The 25,321-nt window shown below is 47.7% G+C and overlaps 1 protein-coding gene across 2 annotated transcripts in view; it reads right to left on the bottom strand.

The window, feature by feature from the left end:
• Positions 1–23,963, bottom strand: part of Ypel2 (yippee like 2) — a 60,404-nt gene extending 36,441 nt beyond the window's left edge. The window contains exons 1-2 of one of the 2 annotated variants that reach the window (XM_003469551.5): positions 23,813–23,963; positions 2,851–3,163 (exon numbers count right to left, since the gene is read on the bottom strand). In XM_003469551.5, coding sequence (XP_003469599.1) covers positions 2,851–2,967 — 117 coding nt within the window. In that variant the 5' untranslated portion in view covers positions 2,968–3,163; positions 23,813–23,963. Of the gene's footprint in view, positions 1–2,850; positions 3,164–16,103; positions 16,247–23,812 lie in introns of those variants that run through there. The other variant, XM_063250868.1, reaches the window with a different exon arrangement.
• Positions 23,964–25,321: the final 1,358 nt, after the last annotated feature.

Below are 25,321 nucleotides of genomic sequence, written 5' to 3'. Positions count from 1 at the left end.
GGACCTTGTGTCCTCTTCTTCACAATGAAGGTGGGCAGGTCTCCCCGCTCCCAACAAATGTCAAGCCTTCAGACCAAACGCCCCAGTTACAGGTTACAGAGTGTCGTTTAATTGCACTGCTGCCAGCTCCTATCTGTTTCCCAGCTCCCGTTCCCAGTGGGCAGATTTTGAAACCCAAGGAGATTAAGTCAAGAGGGGAGAACAGGGGGACATTCTCTCCTTGAACTTTCTTAAACGGAAAAGAGCAAAAAAATGAGAAGAAAGGCCCATTTTCCAAGGAAAGCGCTGTGACGACAAACTTTTCCATTAAGCAGACCTGCATAGGAATCTATAGATTATTTATGCTGGGGGTGGCTACGGAGCAAAATAAAGGAATCTTTGTACAACACTCAACACAGTTCCCTCCCTCTTTCCCCACAGCCGGGCATTTCACCCAGCTCCTTAAATCATCAAGCTCTAAAGCACCCCATCTGTGCACCGGCTGCAGCCAATGAAACCAAAGCCTGTGCTGATTTTGGCCTGGACTTGTGAATGAGCCTTTCTGCACCAACAGGGGCAGGAAGGGGAACACAAAGCCAATGAGATCTTTTTCGTTCACTAATTTTCTCTTATTTTGGTACCAGGAATGGAACTCAGGACCTTATGCTTGCAGGCAGACGTTGCGCCACTGAGCTAAATCCCAACTCACAATGTGTCTTCTCCCAGGCTCCAGCTCCATCTGTTCCTTTATTTGATCATTTACTGAGCTCCTGCAGTCAAGTTCTGATCTGGAGACGTGACCCGAGGGTACGAAGGGGCTCATGAGAAGAAGGGTGAAGGAGCGACACTTGGTGAAGCCCAGAAGGCTGAGATGCCCTTATCCGGGAATAGTGCTTAATTCCAAGTTGCTGAAGCAAAGTGAGGAAGTGGCAGGAGACCTAGCTCAGAAGCTGGGATCCGCAAGACTGTCAAAGGCCCGCGTGCCAAGCCCAACAGATCTGGCAAACTCCGAAAACCATGACCATCTCCATGTGCTCTACTTCTACCCACCTTACAAGGACCAGCTCAAATAACTGCCTCTGCCAGAAATCCTCCTCTGAATACCCGCTCTTTGCCAATTTGAGATTCTGGACAACTTTTTATGCATCTCAGCTTCTCTGTCAGTCTAAGACATGACTAACCTCCTACCTTAAAGATTTCTTAGTTAAGTGAGACAGCATTTTTGTGTCAACTGGCAGTTCGTAGTGTCCAGAAGGTACTGAAATCCACTTTACTGGCACCTCACTTTTTTATGTATATAGCACATCTTCCTAGAATTAAGATGTCTTGGCTTCCCCCATTAGATATGGGCAAACACTTTCTGTGGAGATTTCCAACCAAAAAAAAAAAAAAAAAAGGAAAAACTCACAATTTCCCTCCAAGATTGCAGGCCTACTTCCAAAGCTAAGAGAACTGGCTAGTCTTTTCTCTGACACAGCCTTCCGTATCCAAATTTCCAGACAAGAGGTTCCCCCAAAATTCAACAAGAATTTAAGAAAGATGGATTAGCTGATAAAAAAAGCTGGGCTGGCTGAAACATGAAGAGCAAAAGGAGAATAACAGAGAAGGGAAAGTGGAGTAGAGTCAAAGTCCAGCCAGGAATTTCAGGGCTCCAGATAGCAGGGAACTTTGCACTCTGGAACAGGTCTAGAATGAGGGATTCGGTCCTCAGGCTTGTTTAAGAGCCCTGACTGCCACAGACTTCCTGTGTCCAATGGGCCAGCTGGATAGGAATGTTCTATACCTGGTGACTGGAGCCCTCTTCCCTCTCTGGCCAGGGCTACCAAACCAGAGGCAAAACGCCTTCCCCAACACTTCTTATAAATAGGTCAGGAACTACAAAAAAATTTTAAAAATTTAAAAAACTTAGTCTTAGTCTGGGTCTGCATAAAAGTTTGTTTTCTCTTAATGGAATGAAAGATGCTGTTTAAGGGAAAAGTCTCCCATGATCTTTTTCTCTTTGTCATTCAATCTAGTAAAACCAGTTTCTCCTCCCCTGAGAATCTAGGGCCAGGAGTGAGGAAGCTCCCCAGAGAATGAAGCTTGAAGTATCCAGTTCCTGGATTTCACAACTGAAATGTTGGATTTGTTTATTTCCTAGTAACCCCCAGCCTCAATTTTACAAGCAGTTGCTTAGGCTCCAAAGGGAAGAAACAGGGCTGATTTTCTGATTATGACCAAATATCATTCCACATTACTTCATGGAAAAGCTCTAAAGGCCTCCACAGGCCAGTGGGTCAGTTCCTCAAAAGGCCACTTCTGTTCTTCCCCAAAGGCCATTCGCTTTGGTAATGCGCTGGCCTCACAACTCTCCCTGGGGCTTGCCAGCAGATCTCTGGTCTTAGCTAATAAACCCTCCAAAATGGGACTAGACATGTAGCTCAGTGATAGAGCCCTTGCTTAGCACGGAGAAGGCTCTTGATTCAATCCCCAGGCGCAAAGCAAGAACAACAAACCTACAAGACCCCACAGCTCTTCCAATTCATTGTCCAAACAAAAAACCCTCTTCACAGAATTTATCTGCCAACCTACACCAAGCAAGCTGGGCATAAGGTTCCAATATTCTTTAGCCCTTTTCTTTCTCTGGTCTGCAAGCTCTCAGCCCCCAAAGCTTCCAACAAGGAAGATCTCTCATTTCCAGCACAACAAAGTAAACCACTACCCTGCCCTTACAGCTCATGGTTGTTTCTCAGTTAAACAAGGCAGGCCATTCCTGTGCCTGTAGCGAGGAACAGCATCCTGGTCTCAGGAGAGCTTGTAACCTCTGCAACCTCAGCAGCCCCAAGTGCCCTCCCCAGGGGTAGGCAGGAAAGGTCTGCAGGGAGCGTGTACCTTAGAAATGAGTTCATCATGATTGGCCAGGTGGGCCCTGCAGTGAATGCAGCTGTAGGTCCGGTGGCAGGAGGGCAGATACGCCTGAAAAGTCTTGGATCTCGTCATCTTCACCATTGGCGCCGCTGAGCGTGGGGTGAACTCTGGGGCCGCCCACGAGGCCCTCCCACAGGATGGGTCGCACGGGAAACACCGGAAGACACAGGTAAAGGCCGTGGTTTGGCAGGGGGTGGTGTGGGGCAGGCTCCACACACTGGTGACGTCTTCAGAGCAAGGACCCTCAAGCAGAGGTCTAGGACTGGTTCTCAGCAGCCTGCAGTGCCAAGGGAAGGGAAACAGCATTAGTGATCGGAGTCTTCTTCTAACACAAGCAGCATCCAAGTGTCACCCAGAGGTGCAACACCAGCAGGATAAAATGCAACACCTTTTCATCTGTTTTTTTGCACCGTGCCCAAGCTGCCCAATGGATGGAATGGAAATCTCTCCAGTCTTGCTGCTTTTCGAAAGCTGGAGATTCAGGATCAGCTCAGCACTTTCAGCAGCTACCCAGGTACCTAGCAAGCCAGTATCATCATCACCATCTCCAGGCAATGGCCAGGACTGAAGACAGCCATGAACAGCCCCTGAGGGAGGCCTGAAGACATCTACCCCCACACCCAGCTGTGGAAAGAGGGCTCAGCATTCAGTAATCACATACGTATTTCCATCAATTTTCAGACGCTGGGAGAAACTACCATCTATCTGCCTGTATCAGCCTTGCCTAAGAGGCTGAGCCCAGAACCCAAAGGATCAAATTCTCAATCAGCAGGACCCTGAAAAGCTAGCTAACTGGTTTGGGAGAAGTGACTCCCCTTATTTGTAACACCTTGTTCAAAAACTGATGCCTGGCATGTTTTCAAAGAAAGATTAGTAAACGAATGAAATCAATGGTATACTCAGCCTCCTATAACTGAAAATCACAAGGTCAGTGAATTTTCCCAGAATTTCTCCCTAACCCTTAGACTTCCCAGACCTATCCCACAATACCAAACACCTCTAATATCTTCTCAGCTCTTATTCTAGGGTAACCCACGTACACTGAGAAAGTGAGGAGGCTCTCAGGGTGACCAAGCGAGCAGAAAGGCAGGGCCCTGAGGCTGCAGATACTCTGCTTCTCACTGGCTCACCCTTCTGGGGCTCTGGCACCCATCTATTCCCAGGACTTCACTAATGGGGGTAATGTTCCCACTTGCCAATCTCCCAGGAGAGCCCTGAGTGTTAATTAACACCTGAGTCATGCTTTGAAGATAAAATTATTTAGAGAGATGGGGAAGGAAGAAAAACAAAATCAGATCTTTCTTGCTGCATTGTGTCTGGGATCCATGCACCTGTGCATTTACGTAGTCTTCCTTCTCCTCTAAACCTCACTGAAACCACCTCTTCCAAGGAGAAGCTGCTTAGGGCAGCAATGTATCTCAGTGGTAGCATACCTGCCTAACATGCATGGGTTCAAGTTTCAGTACTGAAAAAATAAATTTAGTCAAACCAATAAGAACCCTCAGGTCTAAAGAGCTCAGTTAAATCCCCATCAATTCAACAGGCCAAGTGTGATGCCACATACATGTAATCCCAGCACATGAGAGGCTGAGGCAGGAAGACTGCCACAAGTTTAAGGCCAGCCTAGACTGTAAAGTGAGACCCTGTCTCAAACAAACAAACAAACAAACCCAATAACCCAAGCACACACACACACCAACCCACATCTACAGAAGTATCAAAGAGAAGCTGCTCACCTCCTGGTGCCCCTTCCCCACTCCTGAGACTTTGATATATGGCAATACTGTCTATCTTCTCATGGCAACACTACTGCCAAGTCCTGGGCTCAAAGACCACAGTGGTTGCTAGACCTTACCTATTATGAGACTATGTCCCTCCTGCAACCCTGAACCACACAGGTTCCATATCTAAGGTAACAGATTAGATGTGAGATGCTCTGAAGATACACACCTATAAGGATCAGGGCATAAAGTCATCCCTGCTTGGTCTTCCTCTACTATCTTTAGAGATGTGAAATTGGGTTAAACTGAACAGTATAGAAATGTTTGAAAGACACAGAAGGGAGAAATGACTGAGAGTGCACGAGAGGAAAATACATGCATGAACCCTTGGACCAGAGGCCCCTCGTCACATCCTGACTATCCCTTGGATGAGGGGGCAGGGGTTGAAGGGAAAGGGCCAAAGCCCATGGTGAACAAAGCCACTGGATGCTGAAGGGTTACAGGTGGCAGAGTCAGGCACCCCCACTGAGGTTTCCTGAAATACCCTCAACCTTTCCATACCCCCGTTCCCCTGGCAGAAAGAAGGCTGTCCAGAAAGGGGAGGGAAAGAGAGCGGAAGGCTCCCTCAGGGCCAAATGCTTCTGAAGGCCAGGGCCTAGCTGCCCCATAGGAGCGCAGGAGCAAGGGAAGCACTGGGCCATCTTTTTACACAAACACCCAGGGGAGAAAGGGAAACAATGACCCTGGCTGCCTCTCCCCATTTACAGAGCAGCCACAGAGTCTGTTTTCTTATGCATGCAGACAGCTTCTAAATTATGCATTTCCCTGGAGTACAATTATTTCTTTTCTCACTTCTCTTCTGTAGGAAACCAAAAAAAAAAAAGGTTCACAGGCAGGTTTCTGGTTATTCTCAGCTTCAAATCCAAATCCCCAAACTTACTGAGTTACCTTCTGCAGAACAGGCATTTACAGTCTGTATTAGATGTCAATATGTCACAAACACACACCCATGCACACACATTCATTCATTCATTCATTCCTCATCATGGCTCTGAGCATAAAAAGACAAGAGAAAAGTCCACTGCCTGAGCACGGCCTGAGCTGTCTGGTGCTAGAGAATCGTACAAATCCAACACCACAGGTGTTAGCCTTGGTTGCGAAGGACTCACTCTGGCCCTCTCCCCTCCCATTCCTTCAATGCAGCTTGGGACACCAGCCCCAGGGCAAGCTAGAAAATGAACAGGAAGGATGAAGGAAGGGGCAGGAAGGGAAAGGAGGCTGGTTGAGGTCCACAAGTTGTGAGCCAGAGCCAGAGAAGTTATCACCTAGTGCTGTCTATCTCCCTTTTGAGGGAAAACTTTAAAAGCTGATTCTTAGGAAAATAAAATAGGTTGACTTCCTATAAAGAAGGGAACTTTGGGATCTAGAGCTGCAGACCTCACTACCTTTTAATGTTTGGACTTTGGTGCTGTTAACGGAGCCACAGAGTCTATGGCTTCATGAGTCCAGATGACTATTTGTGAAGTCCTAGCTGGTTTCCAACAATTATCAAATGTACTGTATATTTAAAAGCCTCTGGGCACATGTATAGATTAAACAGTATTTTAAATGAACTAATAATCCATCACAGTGGAAATTAAAGAAAGATTTACTACCACCCTCAGCGGGTTCACACTGACCAGCATGGAAAGAAAAGATGTAGAATATTATGATTAAAAACAAAGATCTTAGCTACAACACCTCAAGAGCCAAATGCACAGGGGACGCATGCCAAACCCAACCAGCCCACCTGACAGATGGGCTTCTTCTACCACAGATCACAGTGACAACTAGAACTTAAGCCTCAAGCTTGTGAGTGTGGCTAGCAGGGAAGGGAACCAGGTCCACTTGCTTTAGTTACACCATGAAGAACGTGAGGAGTGAAATGGATTCAGGCTGGACAGACACGCATGCATGCAGGCGCGCGCACACACACACAGCCACAGAAACTGACTGTGCAGGTAGAACTTGCTACAGGAAACAACTCCTGCAGACCTGGGCAGGACTGACCACCAACATCTGTCTCTATGTTCCTGTTTTCTTCGGGTGTTTTGGTGGTGCGTAGGTGAAACCAGGAACAGAAGTGGGCTCTGGAATCTCACAAACCAGTTCTACTCCTCCCTAGCTGCTTGACTTTCAACAAGTTATCCAACCACTCTGACCCTCAGCTTCCCTACCTCTAGCAATAGCAAATAATACCAACCTACACAGTGTGCTAAGTATTAAAGAGATGACCTAACTGGGTGTGGTGATGTGTGACTATGATCCCAGCTACTCTGGAGGCTAAGACAGGAGGATTGCAAGCTCAAGGCCAGTTTGGGTGTCTTGGGTCAGCCTGAGACACCAATTCAAAAACAAAAACAGAAAGAAAAGAAAAAAGAGATGACCTAAGTGCTCAAACAGTACTGGCACACAATACACACAAATAATTATAAGCTATTATTTTTAGTGGTTAGTGAAAAATAAAACAGATGCTACTACTTAAAAATAAAAAGAGGAAAACAAAACAAAAGTTCAAGTTGAAGCTGAAGTCTGTGTGCAGGCAGATTCACCCCAGTGGAATGGTGACTTGCTCCTCCCATTAGGGTACTTTTACCCTCCAAGGGTACCATCAGGACATCCCTCCAGACCTCGGAACCCCTTTCCAAGATGACACGGGATGACAGTGCTGGAGGAGCCACAGAATGCACTGGTACCGGGGAGCAGCTCCCTTGCAAGCCCTGAAGACTCCTGAACTTCTCCCTCTCATCTACCATCCACATTTCAGTAGCTCTTGTCTATTTAAAAAGTAGGTTCTGGGCCAGGGATTTAGTTCCAGGGCACACATGCCTGCCTGTCTTGAGTTCAATCCCTGGTACCAAAATATATGAGTAAATAAAAATTAAAAACAGCTTCACAGTCAGACACACACCTGTAATTCCAGCACTCTGGGAAGTTGATGCAGGATCACAAGTTCAAGCCCAGCCTGGGTAATTCAGCACCTTAGGAAGACACTGTCTCAAGAAAAGGAAAAGAAAATCTGGGGACATAACTTGGTAGTAGAGTGCCAGTAGGGTCAATCCCTAGCGTCAAATAAAAAAAAAATATATGGATGTTTTTAAAAAAGAAGAATTAGAAGCAGTTTCAATGCCAGCTCCACCATTTACTAGCTGAGTAAGAACTTGGACAAATTACTTAGCTTTTCTGGACCTGAGGTCAGTAATACCTAGATAATATCAATGTTAGGTCAATAATACCTAGATAAACTCCAGGTATGCACCCTCACTCATACCCCCTAGTGCACTGACACTGCTTATGACGGGAGCTCTCAGGTACCTAGGGTTTGGTGATCTGAACTAACTCTGGTTCCCCCAATGTAAACACATTTGCACAGTTCTGTGGGTGCCATTCCATTGTCCTACACAACCTTCCCACCTCTCCTCATCAGACCCTTACTCTCCAGTCTCAGCTCAGATGTCACCTTAGCACTGGGCTGAGCAGGCCCTCCTCTGTGTTTACCTGTACCTCCACTCTATTGACACTGGAATTCCTTTGCTGTCTGTCATCTATACTAGAGGACAGGGACCATGCCAAGTCCTCTCTGTGCCCCTGAAATCAGCAGATGGCACGGGGCAGGGGCCAAATGCCACCACTGGACTGAACTCCCTCTGCGTCATGGGGCTGACTGGAATAGGCCACCTACCTGCACGGGGGAATATAGGACACAGGGCCCTTCCTTCCCTGTCCAAGGAATGAAGGTGGCCACAGGTCATCCTGGGGCCTCACACTCCATCTATCCCAAAGCTCCCCTCACAACTTCCACCCATCTCTCATTCTGAGACACCAAGAAACCATGATTCTCCTGGACTTCAGATGACCTTTCAACTCCTAGATATTAATCGAAGGCCTGTCATTGGCATCCATGGCTATTCTTTACATTTTAGGGTCTAAGTCTAAAAAAAAAAAAAAAAAAAAAAAACCTTCTCAGAAAGCCATAAAAGGACTTTAAGGGCCGGAGGGCAGGACCATGACTGCGTAACCACGTCCTGTTTAACCATCTGTGAGGAACTCAAGAAGCCTGGTAAGAGGTAGCAGCCATGGAAAGAGCACAGGGTGAGCCGTTTCTGGGTCCGGGAGACAGAAGAGGGCAAAACAGGGCAACTCTGGGAGGCTAAGACAGCAGAAGCATCCAGTCTGGGTGACTTATCCAGACTGACCCTGCCTCAAAATTCAGAAAGGGGTAGAGATATAGCTCAGTGTGAAGGCCCTGGCTTCCATCACCAGTAAGGGGTTCAGTGGGAGACACACACTCTGGAAAACTTTATTTCAGAAAAGTTCTCGTCCTTTCCCAGCCTAATCTCCCAGTCCAGGCAGCACAGTCAGCCAGGTCCTCTAGCCCACAGACAAGAGAAGGAGGCCACAGCATAGTTAGTGCTACATCGCGGGATCCAGAGGCAAAGGATCCTGAAGACATTCTGGGGGCTTCTCATCAGCTGGATGACAACCTGAAAGGAGGCCACAGGGCCAGTCTCCTGGCAGAGAACTAAGAATCAAATGCGACGATGCCAGGAGGTCCTCAAAGATGGTACTGGGCACACGATTACAGCTAATCACCTTGGTTAGCTACTGGCTTCCTTACCAGCGAGACAGAAAGGGCTCAGGGCTGGCTCCTACTTGTAAGACCAAAGGAACAGCGTCCCTCAGCCCTAGGTTGATTCACAGTGGCCAGTAGGCTAAGGCCTAAACCTGTCCATTTACAGGCGCACTGTGGCTTCACTGAGGACCTGATGAGACTTCAAACAGACACTCCGCCACTCTGTGCCTTGGGACAGTCACCTTTGGTGTGCACTGACTGTGTTAATCTGAAGATGGGGCCACTGTTGAAAACATCGCTGTAAACTTATTAAAACTGTCATGAGGGCCAGAGATCTAGCTCAGTGGCCTAAGTGCCTGCCTGGCAAGCACAAGGTTGTAAGTCCAATCCCTGGTACGAAAAAAGGCTGTCATGAGCCAGGTCTAGGGATTTAGCTCAGCAGCACAAGTGTCTGCCTGGCGAGTGCAATCTCTAAGTACCTACCCCTCCAAAAAAAACTGTCATGAGCTGATATGTAACACAGGAAAAATCAGTATCAATATCTTATAGACACCTGTTTACAGTGCTGACCCCAGAGGTACTTCAAATCTATTGAGCTGATAATAAAAGCCAGGATGGATAGGGCCAAAAAGGTCTTCTTCAAAAAGCCCAAATCAGGGGATATAGTTTAGTGGCATAAACACCTTCCTGGCAAGTGGAAAGTGCCGAGTTCAATTCCCAGTACCATAAAACAAAACAAAAATGTAATAAAATAAAATAAAATATTCTAAAAAGCTCGAATCAACCATTCATCTCAACCCCGGTATAGAGTCTAGTCTTGATTTCTGGGGGATTATCTGTACACCATAATCCTACATGGTCTCTCAGATTCCTTCAGCTCTTTAAAGTCCTGATTCCTTGTTGTAATGATAGCTGTCAGCTGAATCCTGCCCCAGAGCTACAGAGCCATCCACCAACGTTCACTTGGTTAAGACCTCGATTTCAGCGAGGTCATATAACATGACAGCCGCTGTAACCCGCTAGCAGAGCAAAGAATGCATCCCAAGTGCTGGGATTACAGGTGTATGCCACCATACCCAGCATTTACTAGTTATTTAGGAGCAGCTGTTACTAGATACTTGTCAGGTAGATCAGGCTTTAATCCTATTGGGGTTGGCAATAAACCACGGGATGGTCTCAAAGTATCTGTCTGAAGAAGGGTTACTAAGGACCCTTGCCTAAAGTTCATCAACATTTTTTTTTCTTGTGCAAATCCAAACTCCAAAAAGGATTTGAGTTGACTTAGGAGAACAAATAAATAATACAGAAAGTTTTATAATAGACTATAATAATAGACTAAGACTAAGATACCCAAATTACAAACAAATGGAGCTACGAGTACTGACACACGCCTGTAATCCCAGCACTCAAGGGGCTGAGGCAGCAGGATCACAGAGAGTTTGAGGCCAGCCTAGGCTACATAGTGAGTTGAAGACTAGCGTGGACTACACAGACCCTGCATCAAAAAAAAAAACAAATGGACAATCTAGACAGAAATGTATGCTGTCAAACTGCTAAATAATTACTGTAAGTTCAGTTGTGAATTTGGCTTTGAGCTCCAAGTCATCAGGGCAAGAGAAAATATTACATGGTTTATATACCCTATAAAATAAAAGCATTTTGGTCATTCAGGATGTAGATTTTGACAGAAATTTTCCTGTGAGTGGCTGTAAAGATGATGATAAACAAACAATCCAATATTCGAGAGCCTCAGAATATCCCAGGAATTCCTACCATGTAACCATCTTGCATGACTGTTTCTGCTTTTGTTTGGTTTTGTTTTGTTTTGTTTTGTTTTGCAACAGGGTCTTGCCATGTAGTCCAGGCTGGCCTCAAATTTGTAAGCAATCCTCCTGCCTCAGCCTCCCGCCTGGCACGACTGCCTCAGCCACCTTTACACCTGGCACAACAGTTCTTTGGAGTGCTCCTCCACAAAAAAAAAAAAAAAAAAAAAAAAAAAAAGTGACAAACACCAAAGTGCACTTTGGGAAGAGGGAACAGGGAAAGCCAAAAACACGAATGTCCCACGGTTTTGCTGGACCCTGAGATAATGCAGATTCTCAAGAGGCAGAGAGTCACTAGGGTGTGCCTTCTGGTGATGCCTACCGAGCATCATCTGTCACAATCAGGATCTTGAGTAACAAAAATATGGGCAGTCTCCAATATCCCAAGTCCAACCCTAATACTGCACATTAACATCTCTGGCCTCCTACTTCTACTACTTCTCCAAGCCTCAATCTCCATCTTTCGCCTGAGGGATGCTTCCACCTGGAGTCCTCCCTGCCTGCTCCCCAGCATTCTCTCTTAGCCTCTCGAGCCTTTTACTCTTAAGAGGTCTTTTCTAAAGGACTCCACTACTCGCTCCCTGAAGGCCCTTCAAGCTACCTCCAATGTGCTAGAGATATAGCCTGTAGGCACTAAGGGCTTGGGTTTGATTAGCAGCAGAGGGAAGAAAAAGTTCCTGTAGTATGGAAAAGAAAAAAAAAGCACAAACCAACATCATTGTGTCTCTTCCTCTCATCACCTCCACCCCAATTATCTTCATGAAGGTCCAGCTGCTCAAGCAGGAAACACTTTCCTCTCTCTCATCCTTCTATATGGCATTTCATTTGTGCCCTACACAACTGGTTCTGTGTTGTTTTGTTTTGTTTTTGTTTTGTGGAGTTTTTTGAAACAGGGTCTTACTATATAATTGAGTGGCCTTGAATTCACTGTGTAAGCCAGGCTGGTCTCAAGCTCACAACCATCCTCCTGCCTCAGCCTCCAAGGTGCTGGGATTACAGATGTGTGCCACTCGGCCCAGCTGGTCCAGACCCCATGTCATCATCACACAGTAACCAGTAAGCTCCATCCTGTCCCCATGGACTTTGCCCCCTCCTAACTGGACTAGGCACTGACTCAGTTCTCACCTCCCCAGCCATTCTAGAATCCTCTTTATAAACACACTCTCATCACATCTCTAATGTTTTAAAGTCTCCAGGACATGGTTGAACCAGTCAAGAGCAGGGCTTAGCTCTGCTGGTCGCATGGCCTCCCAACAGGAGAAATCAGTCACTACTCAAAACTTCTACCCAAGTCATCTCAGCAGCCTGCAATGTCATAACTCACCTCCTGCGTCTAGCAAAGCCTCTATGCCCCTTAATACCAACCTCAAATATGCCTCTAAGCGGAGCTGGTGACTTCCTTTCCCAACGTATAGAAACCACATCTTCCTCTGGAATTGCATTTCATGACTGTGTCCATGAGTCTTGTGTCCTCACTAGGCGGGGAAAGGGACACCCCTCACAGTTCCCCAGATTCTTTAAAAATATTGAGTAAAATGAGTAACTCTCAGCCAATCATGGTGGCACACACCTACATCTCAGTACCCAAGAGGCTGAGACAGAAGGATTTCAAATTCTAGCCTTGAACACAGAAATTTCAAGATCAGCCTAGACTATATAGTGATACCCTATCTCCAAAAGCAAAAACAAAAACAAAAACCATGCTGCCATGTAAAACTGGTATTTTTTTTTTCCAATCTTCTTAGTTTGCACTATCTGGTACTTCTTAAAAAACGTAATTCTGGGCATTACATGGAATACACCAACAATATGCCTTAAAGTTAAAAAGTCAATAAACTCTTGATGCCACCTCACTAAATCAGGAAGTACCAAAACTCAGCATTAGCACGGCTGCTGGTTAAAACTGGTGGGCACCTGAGAGCTGATGCACTTCTGATTCTGCATCCACTGGCCCTTCACACTCCAGTGTCCCCCTGGGATGTCCTCCCCAGTGACCCTACCTGGATGGCTGTGTCTGTGGACCCCTGGAGAACTCCAGACAGAGCCTTCTCCCAAGGCAGTCCCACAACCCCACTCCACGGTCTAAATGACCTTTCTAGACCAGACTAAGAAAAAGTAAGGAGAGGCTGGGCAGTGGCCCATACCTGTGATCCTAGCAATCAGGAGGCTGAAGCAGGAGGATCACTGTGAGTTCAAGGCCAACCTGAGTTACACAGTAAATTCAAGGTAAGCCTGAGCTACAGAGTAAGTCCCGGTCTCAAAAAACAAAAGAGAAAAGGAAAGAGAGGCCATCTTCAGCCCGGCCTCTGCTCCCCAGGAAGAGCCCCACACCTGGCCTGTGCCTCTGGCTCAAAAGGTACCAATCTTCTCACCATCAGGCCTTCCTGCTCTATCTGATCATGCTCAGATGGGAAGCCTGGTTAAAATACAGCAAAGACAATTTTTCCCATGATCTGTGGCCCATAAAGGGATCTGATCCATTTCTCTGGCCCCAGACAGGGCTAACACTTGAATTACAATGGAAAATAACTGTGTGGGAGATCAGGAAAACAAGGACATAGAGAGTGAGAGCCAAGGCCCTCCTCAGGAGGGATCTCACCAGGAGGGAACCCTCCTGGAGCACCCCAATTCCCATGGAATCAGCTGCGATTCCACACTCTCAGCACTACTGACCACTACACTTCTACTTCTTAGCTGATTATTTAACTGTACTCGGATCCCAAACTCAAGTATCTGCTGAAAGCAAGTCTTTCTGAACTAGCAGAATTGTGTGCCCTTGATTCCTCTTCACCAGCTGCTCCCCCAGGGCCCAGCTGGGGCCCCAATTAACTACAAACCGTTGGTCCTCAACCTGCCAATGCAGTTCTGCCTACGGCCGGCCAGCACTGTGCCTCTGGCTTTCTCACTTTCATTTCCCAATTCAAATGAACCCAAAGCTCCCAGGGTCTCTCATCTGTGGCTGGGCACCCTGCCTTCCCACAAGCAGAATTTGGAAACTGAACTTTTAAAAATTCGATAGTAAAAATGCCAAGAGACACTTAAAAGGATCCTATGTCTAAATACCCAGTCATCACCATCCCAAAGACTCATATGCATCTTTTGTTTTAGAAATTATTCAACTAGGACTGGATGTGGTGGGCCATGCCTATAATCCCAGCACTCTGGGAGGGTGAGGCAGGTGGATCATTGTAAATTGGAGGCCAGCCTGGAAATTTACTCCCCAGTAAAATTCTGAATTTCTTCTCAGTATGGAAATAGCAGGTAGATTTTATTAGGAATTAAAGGGGCTGGGGATTTAGCTCAGCGGCATAAGTGCCTGCCTTGGAAGCAGGCAGTCATGAGTTCGATCCCTGGTACCGATAAAAAGGAAAAAGACAAAAAAAAAAAAAAAAGATAAGGAATTAAAGCCTTTTTCCTCTCAGGTCTGAAAATCTCAAGGGGAGACATGCACTTTGCCAAATATAATATACTTTTACACATAATAGAAGAAACTTCCATAAAGCTAGTTGTTTATAGGTTGGTTTTTTCACTAGATTGGGAGCCACTCCTGACCAAAGACTATGCCTGGTCAATCACCCCTCATTCCCAGACCAAAGCCTGGCATGAAGTAGAGCTCAGAAGGCCTTGTCTGATGGGATGGGAAGTGGGGGAGGGAGAAGTGAGGTCTTGGAGTCACTGCAAGAAGCCTTGGGATCCTACAATGATATGCATTACTTCAATCTTCCCACCAAACAATTTTTTTAAAACCCGGGCGTGGTAATGCATTCCAGTCACCACAGCACTTGGGAGGCTGAAGCAGAAGGATCACTACAAATTTGATGCTAGTCTAGGCTATAAAGTGAGTTCAAGGCCAGCTTGTACTACATGGAGTAATCCTGTCTGGGAAAAAAAAAAAACCAACACACACACACACACATACACATAACCTGTAATCTCTGCTACTCTAGAAGCTGAGGCAGAAGGATCTGAAGTTCAAAGACAACCTGGACAACTTAGCAATAGCCTGCCTCCAAAAAACAAAATAAACAAAAACCTACACACCTTTGATGCAACCTAGTTTTCTAGATGAGGAACAGGCACAAGAGAAGACAGTTTGCCCAAGGTCACACAACTAGAAAAAACTAGACCTGTACCAAGATTCAAATCTCTTCCTCCTCCTAAAGCCAGAGGGAGAGTCTGAGAAGTTTATCCTGGCTCCTGGAGCCCTCCAGGGCTGGAGGCAGAAAGGGAAAGTCTCTAGACCAGTGATGGTGAATCTTAGCTTTCAACGACACTAACAACCCGCTGCATACAGCACTATGTCCTAAGTTTGCCACCACTGCTCTAAGTTAGCTAAATAAAGATGTCAGGTTCCCTTAAAATACCATCACCCAGCAGTCAGGCCTGGAGGCTGCCCCATGCCTGGAGGCTGCCTCATGCCTGGAATCTCAGCACCCAAAAGGGTGAGGCACTGAGTTCAAAACCAGCCTGGGGGCCTGGGGATGTGGCTCAGTAGCACAGTGCCTGCCTGGCAGGCATGAGGTTGTGGGTTCCATCCCGGTATGGGAGTGGGGGTGGTGTGCATAGCCTGGATCCTGTCTCAAAGCTCCCTCCCTCTCAAAAACAAACAAACAAACAAACAAACAAACTAGTCATGGTAGCACTCGCCTGTAGTTCTCTGGGAGGCTGGGGCAGGAGGATCTCTTGGAGTTCAAGGCCAGTCTGGACTACACAGCAAGTTCACGGACAGCCCAAACTACACAGGGAGACCCAGTCTCAAAAAAAGCAAAACTATCACATTCAGTGCTTCAACATTAAATTGAAAAATGAGAAAAAACACAAGAGAAAGACAAAACAACACAGAAAGACAATAGATTAGGGACCAAAAACACTGCTAGTTTTTCGTCCTTTTTAATGGAATTATAAACTCTAAGGCTAGAACAAGATGACTTTTCTCCTCAAATCCTGAAGAAAACTAAGCCTCATGAGCAAAATAAACAAAAAGTCCCATTTAATTTAGGCTTATATAGAACATGTATTCAACACTGACACAACAAATACTGAAAGAGAATTCATTCCTACCTTAAGATCCACTTGGCAATGATTCTGAGAGGGACCCTCGCAGTCTGCAGAATTCCTGTGGCCCTGTGTGGAGTTTGCTGCCTTGGGGAGGGTGGGCAGAGCCAGATACATCTACATTCCCAGCCCTCCGGAAGGCTGAAGCAGGAGAATCACAAGTTCCCACCCAGCTGGGGTAATTTACAGAGACCTTATCTCACAATAAAAAATGGGGTGGGGCTGTAATTTAATGAAAAGGCCCTGAGTTTAATCCCCAGTACTGAAAAATTTAAAAATAAATAAAAAAGAAATGCAGGGAAGAACAGAAAAAAAAAAAAACAGGAAATATTGGGGGCAGATAAAACATTACTGTTTGTTTTTATTACAGATTTTCCATTCCGAAAATTATGATTTGGTAGGCCTCTGATCAGGCTGAGGAAACCTCACAGCAGCCAGATTTGCGATTATCTGAAGATAGTTTTTGCATGCTTGTTTGGTTTTTGGGGGAGTTGTGCATTGGGTTTTTGTTGGGTTGCACTGGATGTTTCCTTGTGTGCTAGGCTCACACATGCGCGTCACATGCCCCACAGAGATGCCTCCTTTCACTCTGTTACTAAGCTACTTCCCCAGACTCTTTTCAGTGTTCTTCACAGCGAGGCTCAATCAAAAAAACAAAAAACTGGGATCTTCCTACCTCATCCTTACAAGTAGCAGGGATAACAGGCCACCACACCGATTGAGGACCCTTTTTAATGCCCGTCAATTAGCTCAGGTTCCTAACTCTTTATCCCTAAGAATGCTACCTGGATCAAGAGTCACAGCCTATGCACAGCACAGAGCAGCTCTGAAGCACAGCAGTGGCGTCACGGACCCTGCCGGCCAAGGCTCTCCCGTCCGTGTGCTCCCTCACTTCCAGGCCATTTGAGTACAGTCTCCCTGGAGTTTCCTGCACACTCAACGCCTCTTCATTCTTAACCCCGAAACACTGCACACACCCTCTGGGTAAGGCCTCTCCACCTCGCACTCTGCCGGTTCATACACACCCCTCTGTCTCTCTGATCAGACTATCCTCTCCAGGCAGGGCCTGTGGCTTAATCCATCTTTATCTTCCAAAGGCTTTACTAGCCGTCAAATGATTATTACCCAGGAAAATAAAACCAGGGTTGACTTTCAGGGCTAGGGCAGAGGTTCAATTCTTCTCTAACTCAAAACAGGCATCAAGGGGCTGGGGATTTAGCTCAGCGGCATAAACGCCTGCCTGCAAGTGTGCACTCGTGAGTTCGATCCCTGGTACCGATAAAAACGAAAAAGACGAACAAACAAACAAAAAAAAAAAACAGGCATCAAAATATTCACAAGCGGCGAGATGCTGCTCAAGCCTATGCGCCCACCCTAGCCCTGGGTACAAGACTCCCAAACAGAAGACAAGCAGGTCATTAGGAAGCTCAATAGCTCCCAGGACTTCCATCAGGTTAAAACAAAATTGAAGCCAGGTGCGGCAGTAGTTAGGCGGCTGAGGCTGCACGACTGCCTCAAATCCAATGCCATGGGGCTATATGAAGTAACCCCGCCTTAAAATACAAAAAAGTGACAATAAGTAACAATTATTTTGACAAGGACCAGGTGAAGACCCTTCCTGAGCCCTCAGTGGCACTCAACTGCCACCTGTAGGCCGAACCCTCTTTATTTCGGGAGATGTGGGCAGGCGGCTCTGGACATTAGACACTAACTTCATCCTGAGCTGGTGATCTAGTTTCTGATCACTACCATCAAGTCTAGATACACAACATTCTCAAGACCAAGGGTCAGGACCAACTGTTCTATTCCCTCAGGACACAGGAGCACAGGAGTTGGGTTGCTCCATCTGGGTGGCAGGAACGCAGGTGGCCTAAGGAACAAAAGGCATGATTTAGACTCTGCTTTGCCTGAATGAGTGCTGTTTCAAGCAAGCCCTTCTGCGTGGCTGAGCCTCAATGTTCAGATCTCTAAAATGAAACACTAAATGCATTTTAGTGCCAATCTAGCACATAATCAGCTTGTGCCTAACTTATAAGTCATTCAGGTGAAATGAGAGACAATAAGCAGGCAAAGTATACAACTGTTATCCCAGCACTCTGCAAAACTAAGGCAGGAGGATTTGCAACTTCATACCAACCCTGGGCAACTCCATGACTTAGCAGGACCTATTTTAAAAATAAGAAAAGGGTCAGGAATATAGCCCAATGTGAAGGCCAGTAAAAGGGGAAAAAAAAAAAAAACTGAAATTAAAAAGTATAAGGTTGAGCCGGGTGTGGTGTCTCACACCTGTAATCAATCCCAGCACTTGGGAGGCTGATGCAGGAAGATCGTTCCAAGTTTGAGACCAGGGGCTACAAAGTGAGCTCAAGGCCAGCCTGAACTGCATAGTGAGACCCTGCCTCATAAAGACTAAATAAATAAAAAAAATTAAAAAATAAAAAGTATAAGGTTAACACTGGAAAAAGTTAGGATGCAGGACATTATATAGTTACTAAAAACCAAGCCATAAATTTGGCTTCATACCTCCTAAAAGCCAAAGCAAAAAGAGAAATATGAGCAGTTATAAATTTCCAGTTGTCCACAAAGAAAAAGCATACCAGCTCCTTGGGAGAGGCAAGCTTTTCCTGGCACTATCTTCTGAAAGAATTTCTCCCATAAACTTTTTTATTTTTCTGGTACTAGGGACTGAACCCAGGGCCTTGCACAAGTTAGACAAGCACTCTAAATCTGAGCTGTGTGCCCAGTCCTTGTTATTTTACTTTTTGAGACAGGGTCTCATGAAGTTGCCCATGCTGGTGCTACCCTGCCTCAGCCACACCACCATGCCCAGAGCACATTAAGTGACATGGGAGCTACAGTCTTCAGTAACATAAATCTTTATAAGAACTGTAGAAAACACACACATAGAGAGAACTGGAGAAACAAGGAATATAGAACCATCCCTGGCGGTGTCCTCCTATAAAAGCAAACAACAGACATCAAAGTTTATCTCAGTGAACAATTTTTGGAGGCGCTAAGATAATATGACCTAAGTATGTAGCTTTCATTTAACCCAGCTTCATTAAGGATAAAACCAAGGACAGAAGAACAATGGACAGTGAGGCCTTCTGAAAACTTCCATACATTGCTTCTTCCATATCTGGCTTTCATTTAACTTACACTAATTTAAGATTTGATACCTGCCCACCCTCTTACCTGCCCATGCCCACATCAATGGGTCTGGAATGGAGAAGAATCCAATTATTATTATTAGGTTCTGTTATTAATAGCTAGCATGAGTGCCTCTCAGGTGCCAGGCTCTGTGCCTGGTTTCCCTGCATTCTCACTTAATCCTGCCATAAATCCTGTGAGGTAGGAACTATTATTAGTCCCATTTTATAAATAAGGAACAAAAATTAAGAGAATTTTAGATTGTCTAAGGTCACAGAGCTAATTATCCATTTCTTTCTGATTCCGAAGCCCAGGCTCTTGGCCCTACTAAGTGCCCCCTGGTATTAAAGTAATGTGATTACTGATAGAAATGCTAATGTGTGTCAGGCGCTGCCTCAAATAAGGTCAGTGGAGGAGGCAAGGGTTGTTTATTACAGCAAGATAACAACAGAGCTCTTGGAGAGCTGGGCTATCTATAAATGAAATAAAGGGATGGAAGATACAGTGAAAAGCACAAGTTGCCAAAAGAGCAATTCTGGAAAGACATTTTTTTTAGACTGAGATTAAATCCAGGGGGCTAGGTGTGGTGGCACATGCCTGTAATTCCAGTATTTGGGAGGATGAGGCAGGAGAATTGCTATAAGTTTCAAGCCAGCCTGCGCTACATAGTGTATTCAAGGCTAGCCTAAACTACAGACCCTGTCTCCAAAAAAAAAAGGCCTCCTCCTGAGCTCCATCTCCAGCCTTGTTCCCATTTTTTGGTTTGAGACAGGGTCTCACTGTCTCTAAAATGTCCAGGCTGGGCTCAGATTTGCAATTCTTCTGCCTCCAATGTTGTGGGACTAGAAAATTCTATCTTAACCCAGGAAAAAGGAGACAACTACCTTTCCCTCTTCCTCTCTTAAAGTATTTTCTACTCTAGAAACTTTAAACTTCGCCTCTTATTCATTCATTCAACCAACCAGTATTTTACCACGTGTTACTCAGGGCTTACACTGTCAGCAGTGAGCAGCTCAGAAAAGCTCTCAGTCCTCTGTCCCACTAAACAAACAGCGTGTTTAGGATAATAGTTAATCGTTCTAAAAAAATAAAAGGCAAGGCAAGGGGTGGAGGCAATGTCCTCTAGACCCAGGTAAGAGGGAGTCGGCCACACAAAAGTTGGGAAGGGCCATCCTGGAATGAGGACCAAAAGTAGAAAATGCTTGTGACCAAAGGCCGTTAGCATGTTCCAGAAACCCCAGGAAGAGCCAGGGGACCACGCAGGGACCTGTAGGAGATGAAGATGGAGAGGCCAGGCAAGGGAGGCAGACGACACACAGCCTCCAGAGCAAGGGGCTGGGTCATATCTGAAGGCCAAAGGGGACCACTGGAAACCAGAAGCAGAAGAGCAGCACACACTGGCCTACTGGTAAGCCCTCCGGCCTCTCGCCACAGCTCCCAGGGAAATTCAGGCAGGTGCAATCTTTGACAGGCTCCAGTGTGCAGCGCCCTTTGTGAAGGATAACATACTGGAAACTGTCGACTCCAACAAAACAGTGTTAGCCTGCAGGCCCTGGCTGGCTTTCCATCACTGCGGGCCGGCATCCAAAGCGATGGCCTCTTCATTTTCCAGAGCTCGTCTGAGCACCTACTGGTTTAGCAGGGAAATGCTGAGCTAATTTCCAAAGGAAACTGATCCTGGTCCTTCATCTGCGTCTCCCCTGAACACTTCTTCCCTCTGCTTTTCCTACCCTAAGATATCCTATATTTTGCCATGCTTTTGTTGCTCTCTGGCTTCCCATATGTTCACACTAAACATTCTGAGTATGAGCTTAGATACACTGAACATTATTAAAGTTAATTTTCCTACACAATCCTTTAGTGAATGTTCCCATGGAAAGTACACCTTTGGCAAAAAGGACCATAGTTGATTTTGCACTTGGAATATTGAGTCCTTTTTGAAACTAACTTGAAGCTTTGATTAATTCAAAGAAATTTCTTCTACCAAGATGTTTGGACAAAAGAAGAGGGAGACACATCAAATGTGTGGCTGCATCAGGTGTATATGTGCTCATGCTTGAAGGCAGAGGTAGCAGCATCAGAAACTGGGTGACTAACAAGATGTACCTGCCCATAGGAGCTGGGCTGTCCGAGAACCAAAGCTAAGTAGGCAACATGATGTGGGAACCTGTGTTTCTTATTAACATCTAATAGACAAACACTGACTCCCCTACCCCCCAGATAAAAACAAAGCCACCAGCCTGCCTTTCCCTCCAGGCTACACAGGGCAGATATTAAACAAAATCAACCCATCCTTCTGCTGGCCAATTGTTTGTTAATCCTCTGGGGAACAATGACTGAGTTGCTGCCTCAAAGCCATTAACATGATTATGACAAGGAAAACTCACATAATCTGCGAACAGAACAGCAACTCATCAGCACAGCTCCCTACCCCAGCCCCAGCCCCCGCGCACCTAGAAACATCCAGCCACACAGAACAGTGAGCAGCTGCCCTCAAGCGAGCTGGGGTGGAGCAGGAAGGGAGGGCTGCCAGTCTCTTACCAACTGCTGCATGGCAGTTGAAAACAAACCATACTGTGCCCTTAGACTTTTCAAAATCCAGGCTGAGTGTGATCAGGCCGGGTGACCTTGGGGTGGGGGCCACACACCTAACTTCTGCACTTCATATCCAAGTTCATGCTCGTCATTCATTGCTACCAACTCGGCCTTGGATCAGTTTCTAATCAGTCATCTGCAGTACAACCTCGTGGATACTTATTTCAAATGCCAATTCCAGTGTCCCTCTTGAAAATAATTCTGAAGTGGTCCTACAAACTGTATTTTTAAACACTACCCAGGTCGGTCATTTTATGCATATTTAATTTTGGGGACCTCTGCCTTCAACTAATGTTTCTCTAACTGTGGGTCATGACCTGTTTAGTTAGGAAATCAAATTAATGAGTCATGACTAGCAGTTGATTTTTTATGTAGAAAAGAATTAAGTAGAGCACATACTGCAAGTAGTAAAGGTAATAATTATTGTGTCCTGGAACTTATGTCAGTTGTGGATCTGGGTACAATGCTGTAAAACCTATTCCTTATGGTGGAGCCCACTCGAAGTTTGAAAACCATGTTCCTAGAGGGAAGACAGAAAAATAGTATTCTTGCACATGGTGTTTATTTTCTATTTTCCATCACTATGTCCAAGCTTGATTATCTCAAGCAGAGATAATCAAGGGCTGATCTGAGATACGGTGTCACTGAGTCTTAAACGGATAAGTCAAAGCCCCACTGAGGAAGGGGATGACCCCAAAACCCCACCCCAGTCCTGCTTGAGACTCCCTCTCAGGCAGCAGGAGACACAGGAAGATGCCAAAGGTAAGTTTACACGGCTCTCCTCAGGCTGGGCCTATACGCGCGCGAAGAAACGAACTTGGAGCCATTCCTATCTATCACAGGGGAGAAGACTGAAAACGTCCCTCCATCTGAGGCAAGACTCAGCCTCAAGTGCTAAGGAAGTGAGGAACAGAGGGAAGCTCAGGACTGGCCCACCTCGGGGTCCCGTGGTAGAGACTGGGTAAAAGCAAAGGCGGGGAAGGGAGAATCCAATCTCTGTCACCCAGAGGCCACTGGAGAGCACCTCGCGTGTGACTTCAGGTCCCACCGCTGAGCTAGTGAGGGGGTCCGCTCCTCAGCCCCCCGGATTCCTCGCACTGCTAACGTCCTGTGAGTGGGCACAGGGATGGCGCTCCTTACCCTTCCTAACGCTCTGCGACCGACCGGGAGCCCCGTCTTGCTGATAGAACAAGGAGCAGGAGGGTGAGGAAAACGCCGCTCGCGGCCCTGTGAGCTTTTCTCCTCGCCAAAGGCCCATGCACTCCAAAGAGCCTCCCACGTCGCGGAGAGACTAACGCACAGGAGCCGGAAAAGCGGAAAGCCCAGCGCGGCCGGGAGCAGCTCCGCGCGCTCCCCGCGGCGCGCAGTGGGAGGCCAGCCGCGCCGGAGGGGAAACCGCGGCGGCGGAGCGGGGTCGGGCAGGCGGCGCGCTGCACAGCGGCCGGGACAGGTGCCCCGCCCGCGCCGGAGGGGGAAGTCGCGGCCCGGCCGGCGAGGCCAAGCCAGGCGGTCGGGACCCCGCACCCCGCGCCCGGACCCGGCCGGGCCCCGCTGCCGGGGCTGGCGACGCGCTCCGCGGACTTTCGCGGGCGCCGGCTCCCCGCCCCGGGCGCCCCAGATCCGGGGTCGCCGAGGAGGCGCAGCGTCACTGCGACCGAGAGCGTCCACAGCGCCACCTCGACCCCGCGGAGTCGCCGAGAGGGCGCCGCGACCCGGCCGTCCCCAGACCCGACCCCCGCTCCGCGCCCGGCTCCCGCGCAGCCCGCGGCGGCCCCGCGTGTTTGTAAACAAACCGGTCACGTGGCCCGGCGCCCGCTCCCGCCCCCGGCGCCCGGGCCCCCCGGGGGACCCCACGCAGGACCTCGCCGTGGGCCCGCGGCCGTGCGCGGGAGCGGGTCTCCGGGCCAGCAGGGCCGGGCCGGGCCGGGCCGGGGACCACCGCGCGCCCACGCGCGCCCCGCCGCGCTCACCCGGTAGCAGGCGCCCGTCCGGCCAGCGCCGGGCTCGGCTCCGCGGGGTGCGCAGCAGCCTAGGGCGGCGCGGCTGGCTCGCGGGATCCCGGCGCGCTCTTAAAGCCACAGTCTCCGCCGCCGCCGCCGCCGCCGCTCGGCATCCCTCCCGGGCCGGGTCGGGGGCTGCCCCGTGACGGACGCGCCCCCGCGCCTATCCCCTCGGCCCGGCACCTAGCAACACGCCGCGGGTTGGCCCGGCGCGGCCGCAGCCCATCCGCACGGAGCCAATCAGCGGAAGACGGAACTCCGCCCCTGCTTCCCTACCGCCCACCCCCTGCCCTGGGCCGGCTCGGGAGCGCAGGGTGCAGCGGCGCGGGGTCCCGCCGGTGGGCGAGGGTTAGGGTGGCAAGGATGGGTGGGCTCCCGAGCCAGGCAGGGAGGCTGTCGGTTTGGATTTGAGACTTGTCCCCAGGTTAAGATTGGACTTTGGGCGCGGAGGGAGCAGCGGGATGAGTGGAGCCAGATGGCAATGCCCCCGTGCGCTTCCAGCAGGTCCTAACCCAGAGCCTCAGTTAGCAAAGTGGCTCTCAGACCCGCAGTACTTGCATTTATTAAGACTCTGCCAGCCCCAGCCATCCGATGCTGTAGAGAAACACTTTCCCCTCTTTCCCTGCCTGGCTAGTAGTAGTGATTTCGGAGAGTTAGAAGTAGGAAAAGGGCGTTGGAAGGCCCAGGGGCTGCTGGCTTACCGGGCGTTTAGAGGGAGGATGAGTAACTCAGGAAGGAGTAGGATGGTCAAGGTGGCCAGAGGGGAGGAGCCCACATTCTAGGTCAGTGGGGTGGTGCTTTTCAAGGAAGAGAAGGTTAAAAAATAAGCTCCAGACAGTCGGGAAATCTAGGTAGGCACCAGGTGGGTGGAGTGGGACAGAGTCTCCCAGCAGGTAAACAGGTCAATTTGGTTAAAAAAGCTGGCTAGGGCAAAGGAAGAGAGCAGGCCAACATTTTCACCCAGCCTCTGCTCAACAACTCCCCCGAGGAAACCACGTGTTATTACTGACATTTTGGGAAAGGAAAAAATAATGAAAAGAAAATGCATGTTTTATTGAGCAGCTACCAGGATTTGAGATGCTTCAGAAGTCCGAGATTCTGGCCTCCTTCCTTATACTGGTTTGCAGGGAAACCCAGGGTGGTTACTCAGCTCTTCACCCTCAGCTTCAACCAGCGAATTTTTTATTTGTTTGGTCAATAGAATGGTTTCCAGTTAGTGTACCACACATTGCATGACTGAATGTGAATTCACTACCAATGTTAGTCAAAACAACAAAAACTCCCCCCATGCATTTGTAGGTATCAGTCTTTGAGTTTCACTTTCAGTGTAAATAAGGGGGTATTGTCATTGTTTACAATGAGTTAGTTTGGAAGGTAAATCATGAAAAAATGCTTTTAGACAAGAATCGCAAAGAAGAAAGGTTTAGTATTTAATCCTTAGTCTAAGAAGAAATGAGGCCAGGGTTCGAGGCACACTCC

This window comes from Cavia porcellus, unplaced genomic scaffold (genome assembly GCF_034190915.1).
Source record: "Cavia porcellus strain 051 isolate PalLab524CR breed Dunkin Hartley unplaced genomic scaffold, mCavPor4.1 scaffold_6, whole genome shotgun sequence".
NCBI lineage: Eukaryota > Metazoa > Chordata > Mammalia > Rodentia > Caviidae > Cavia > Cavia porcellus.
This window is presented reverse-complemented; position numbering and strand designations above follow the sequence as displayed.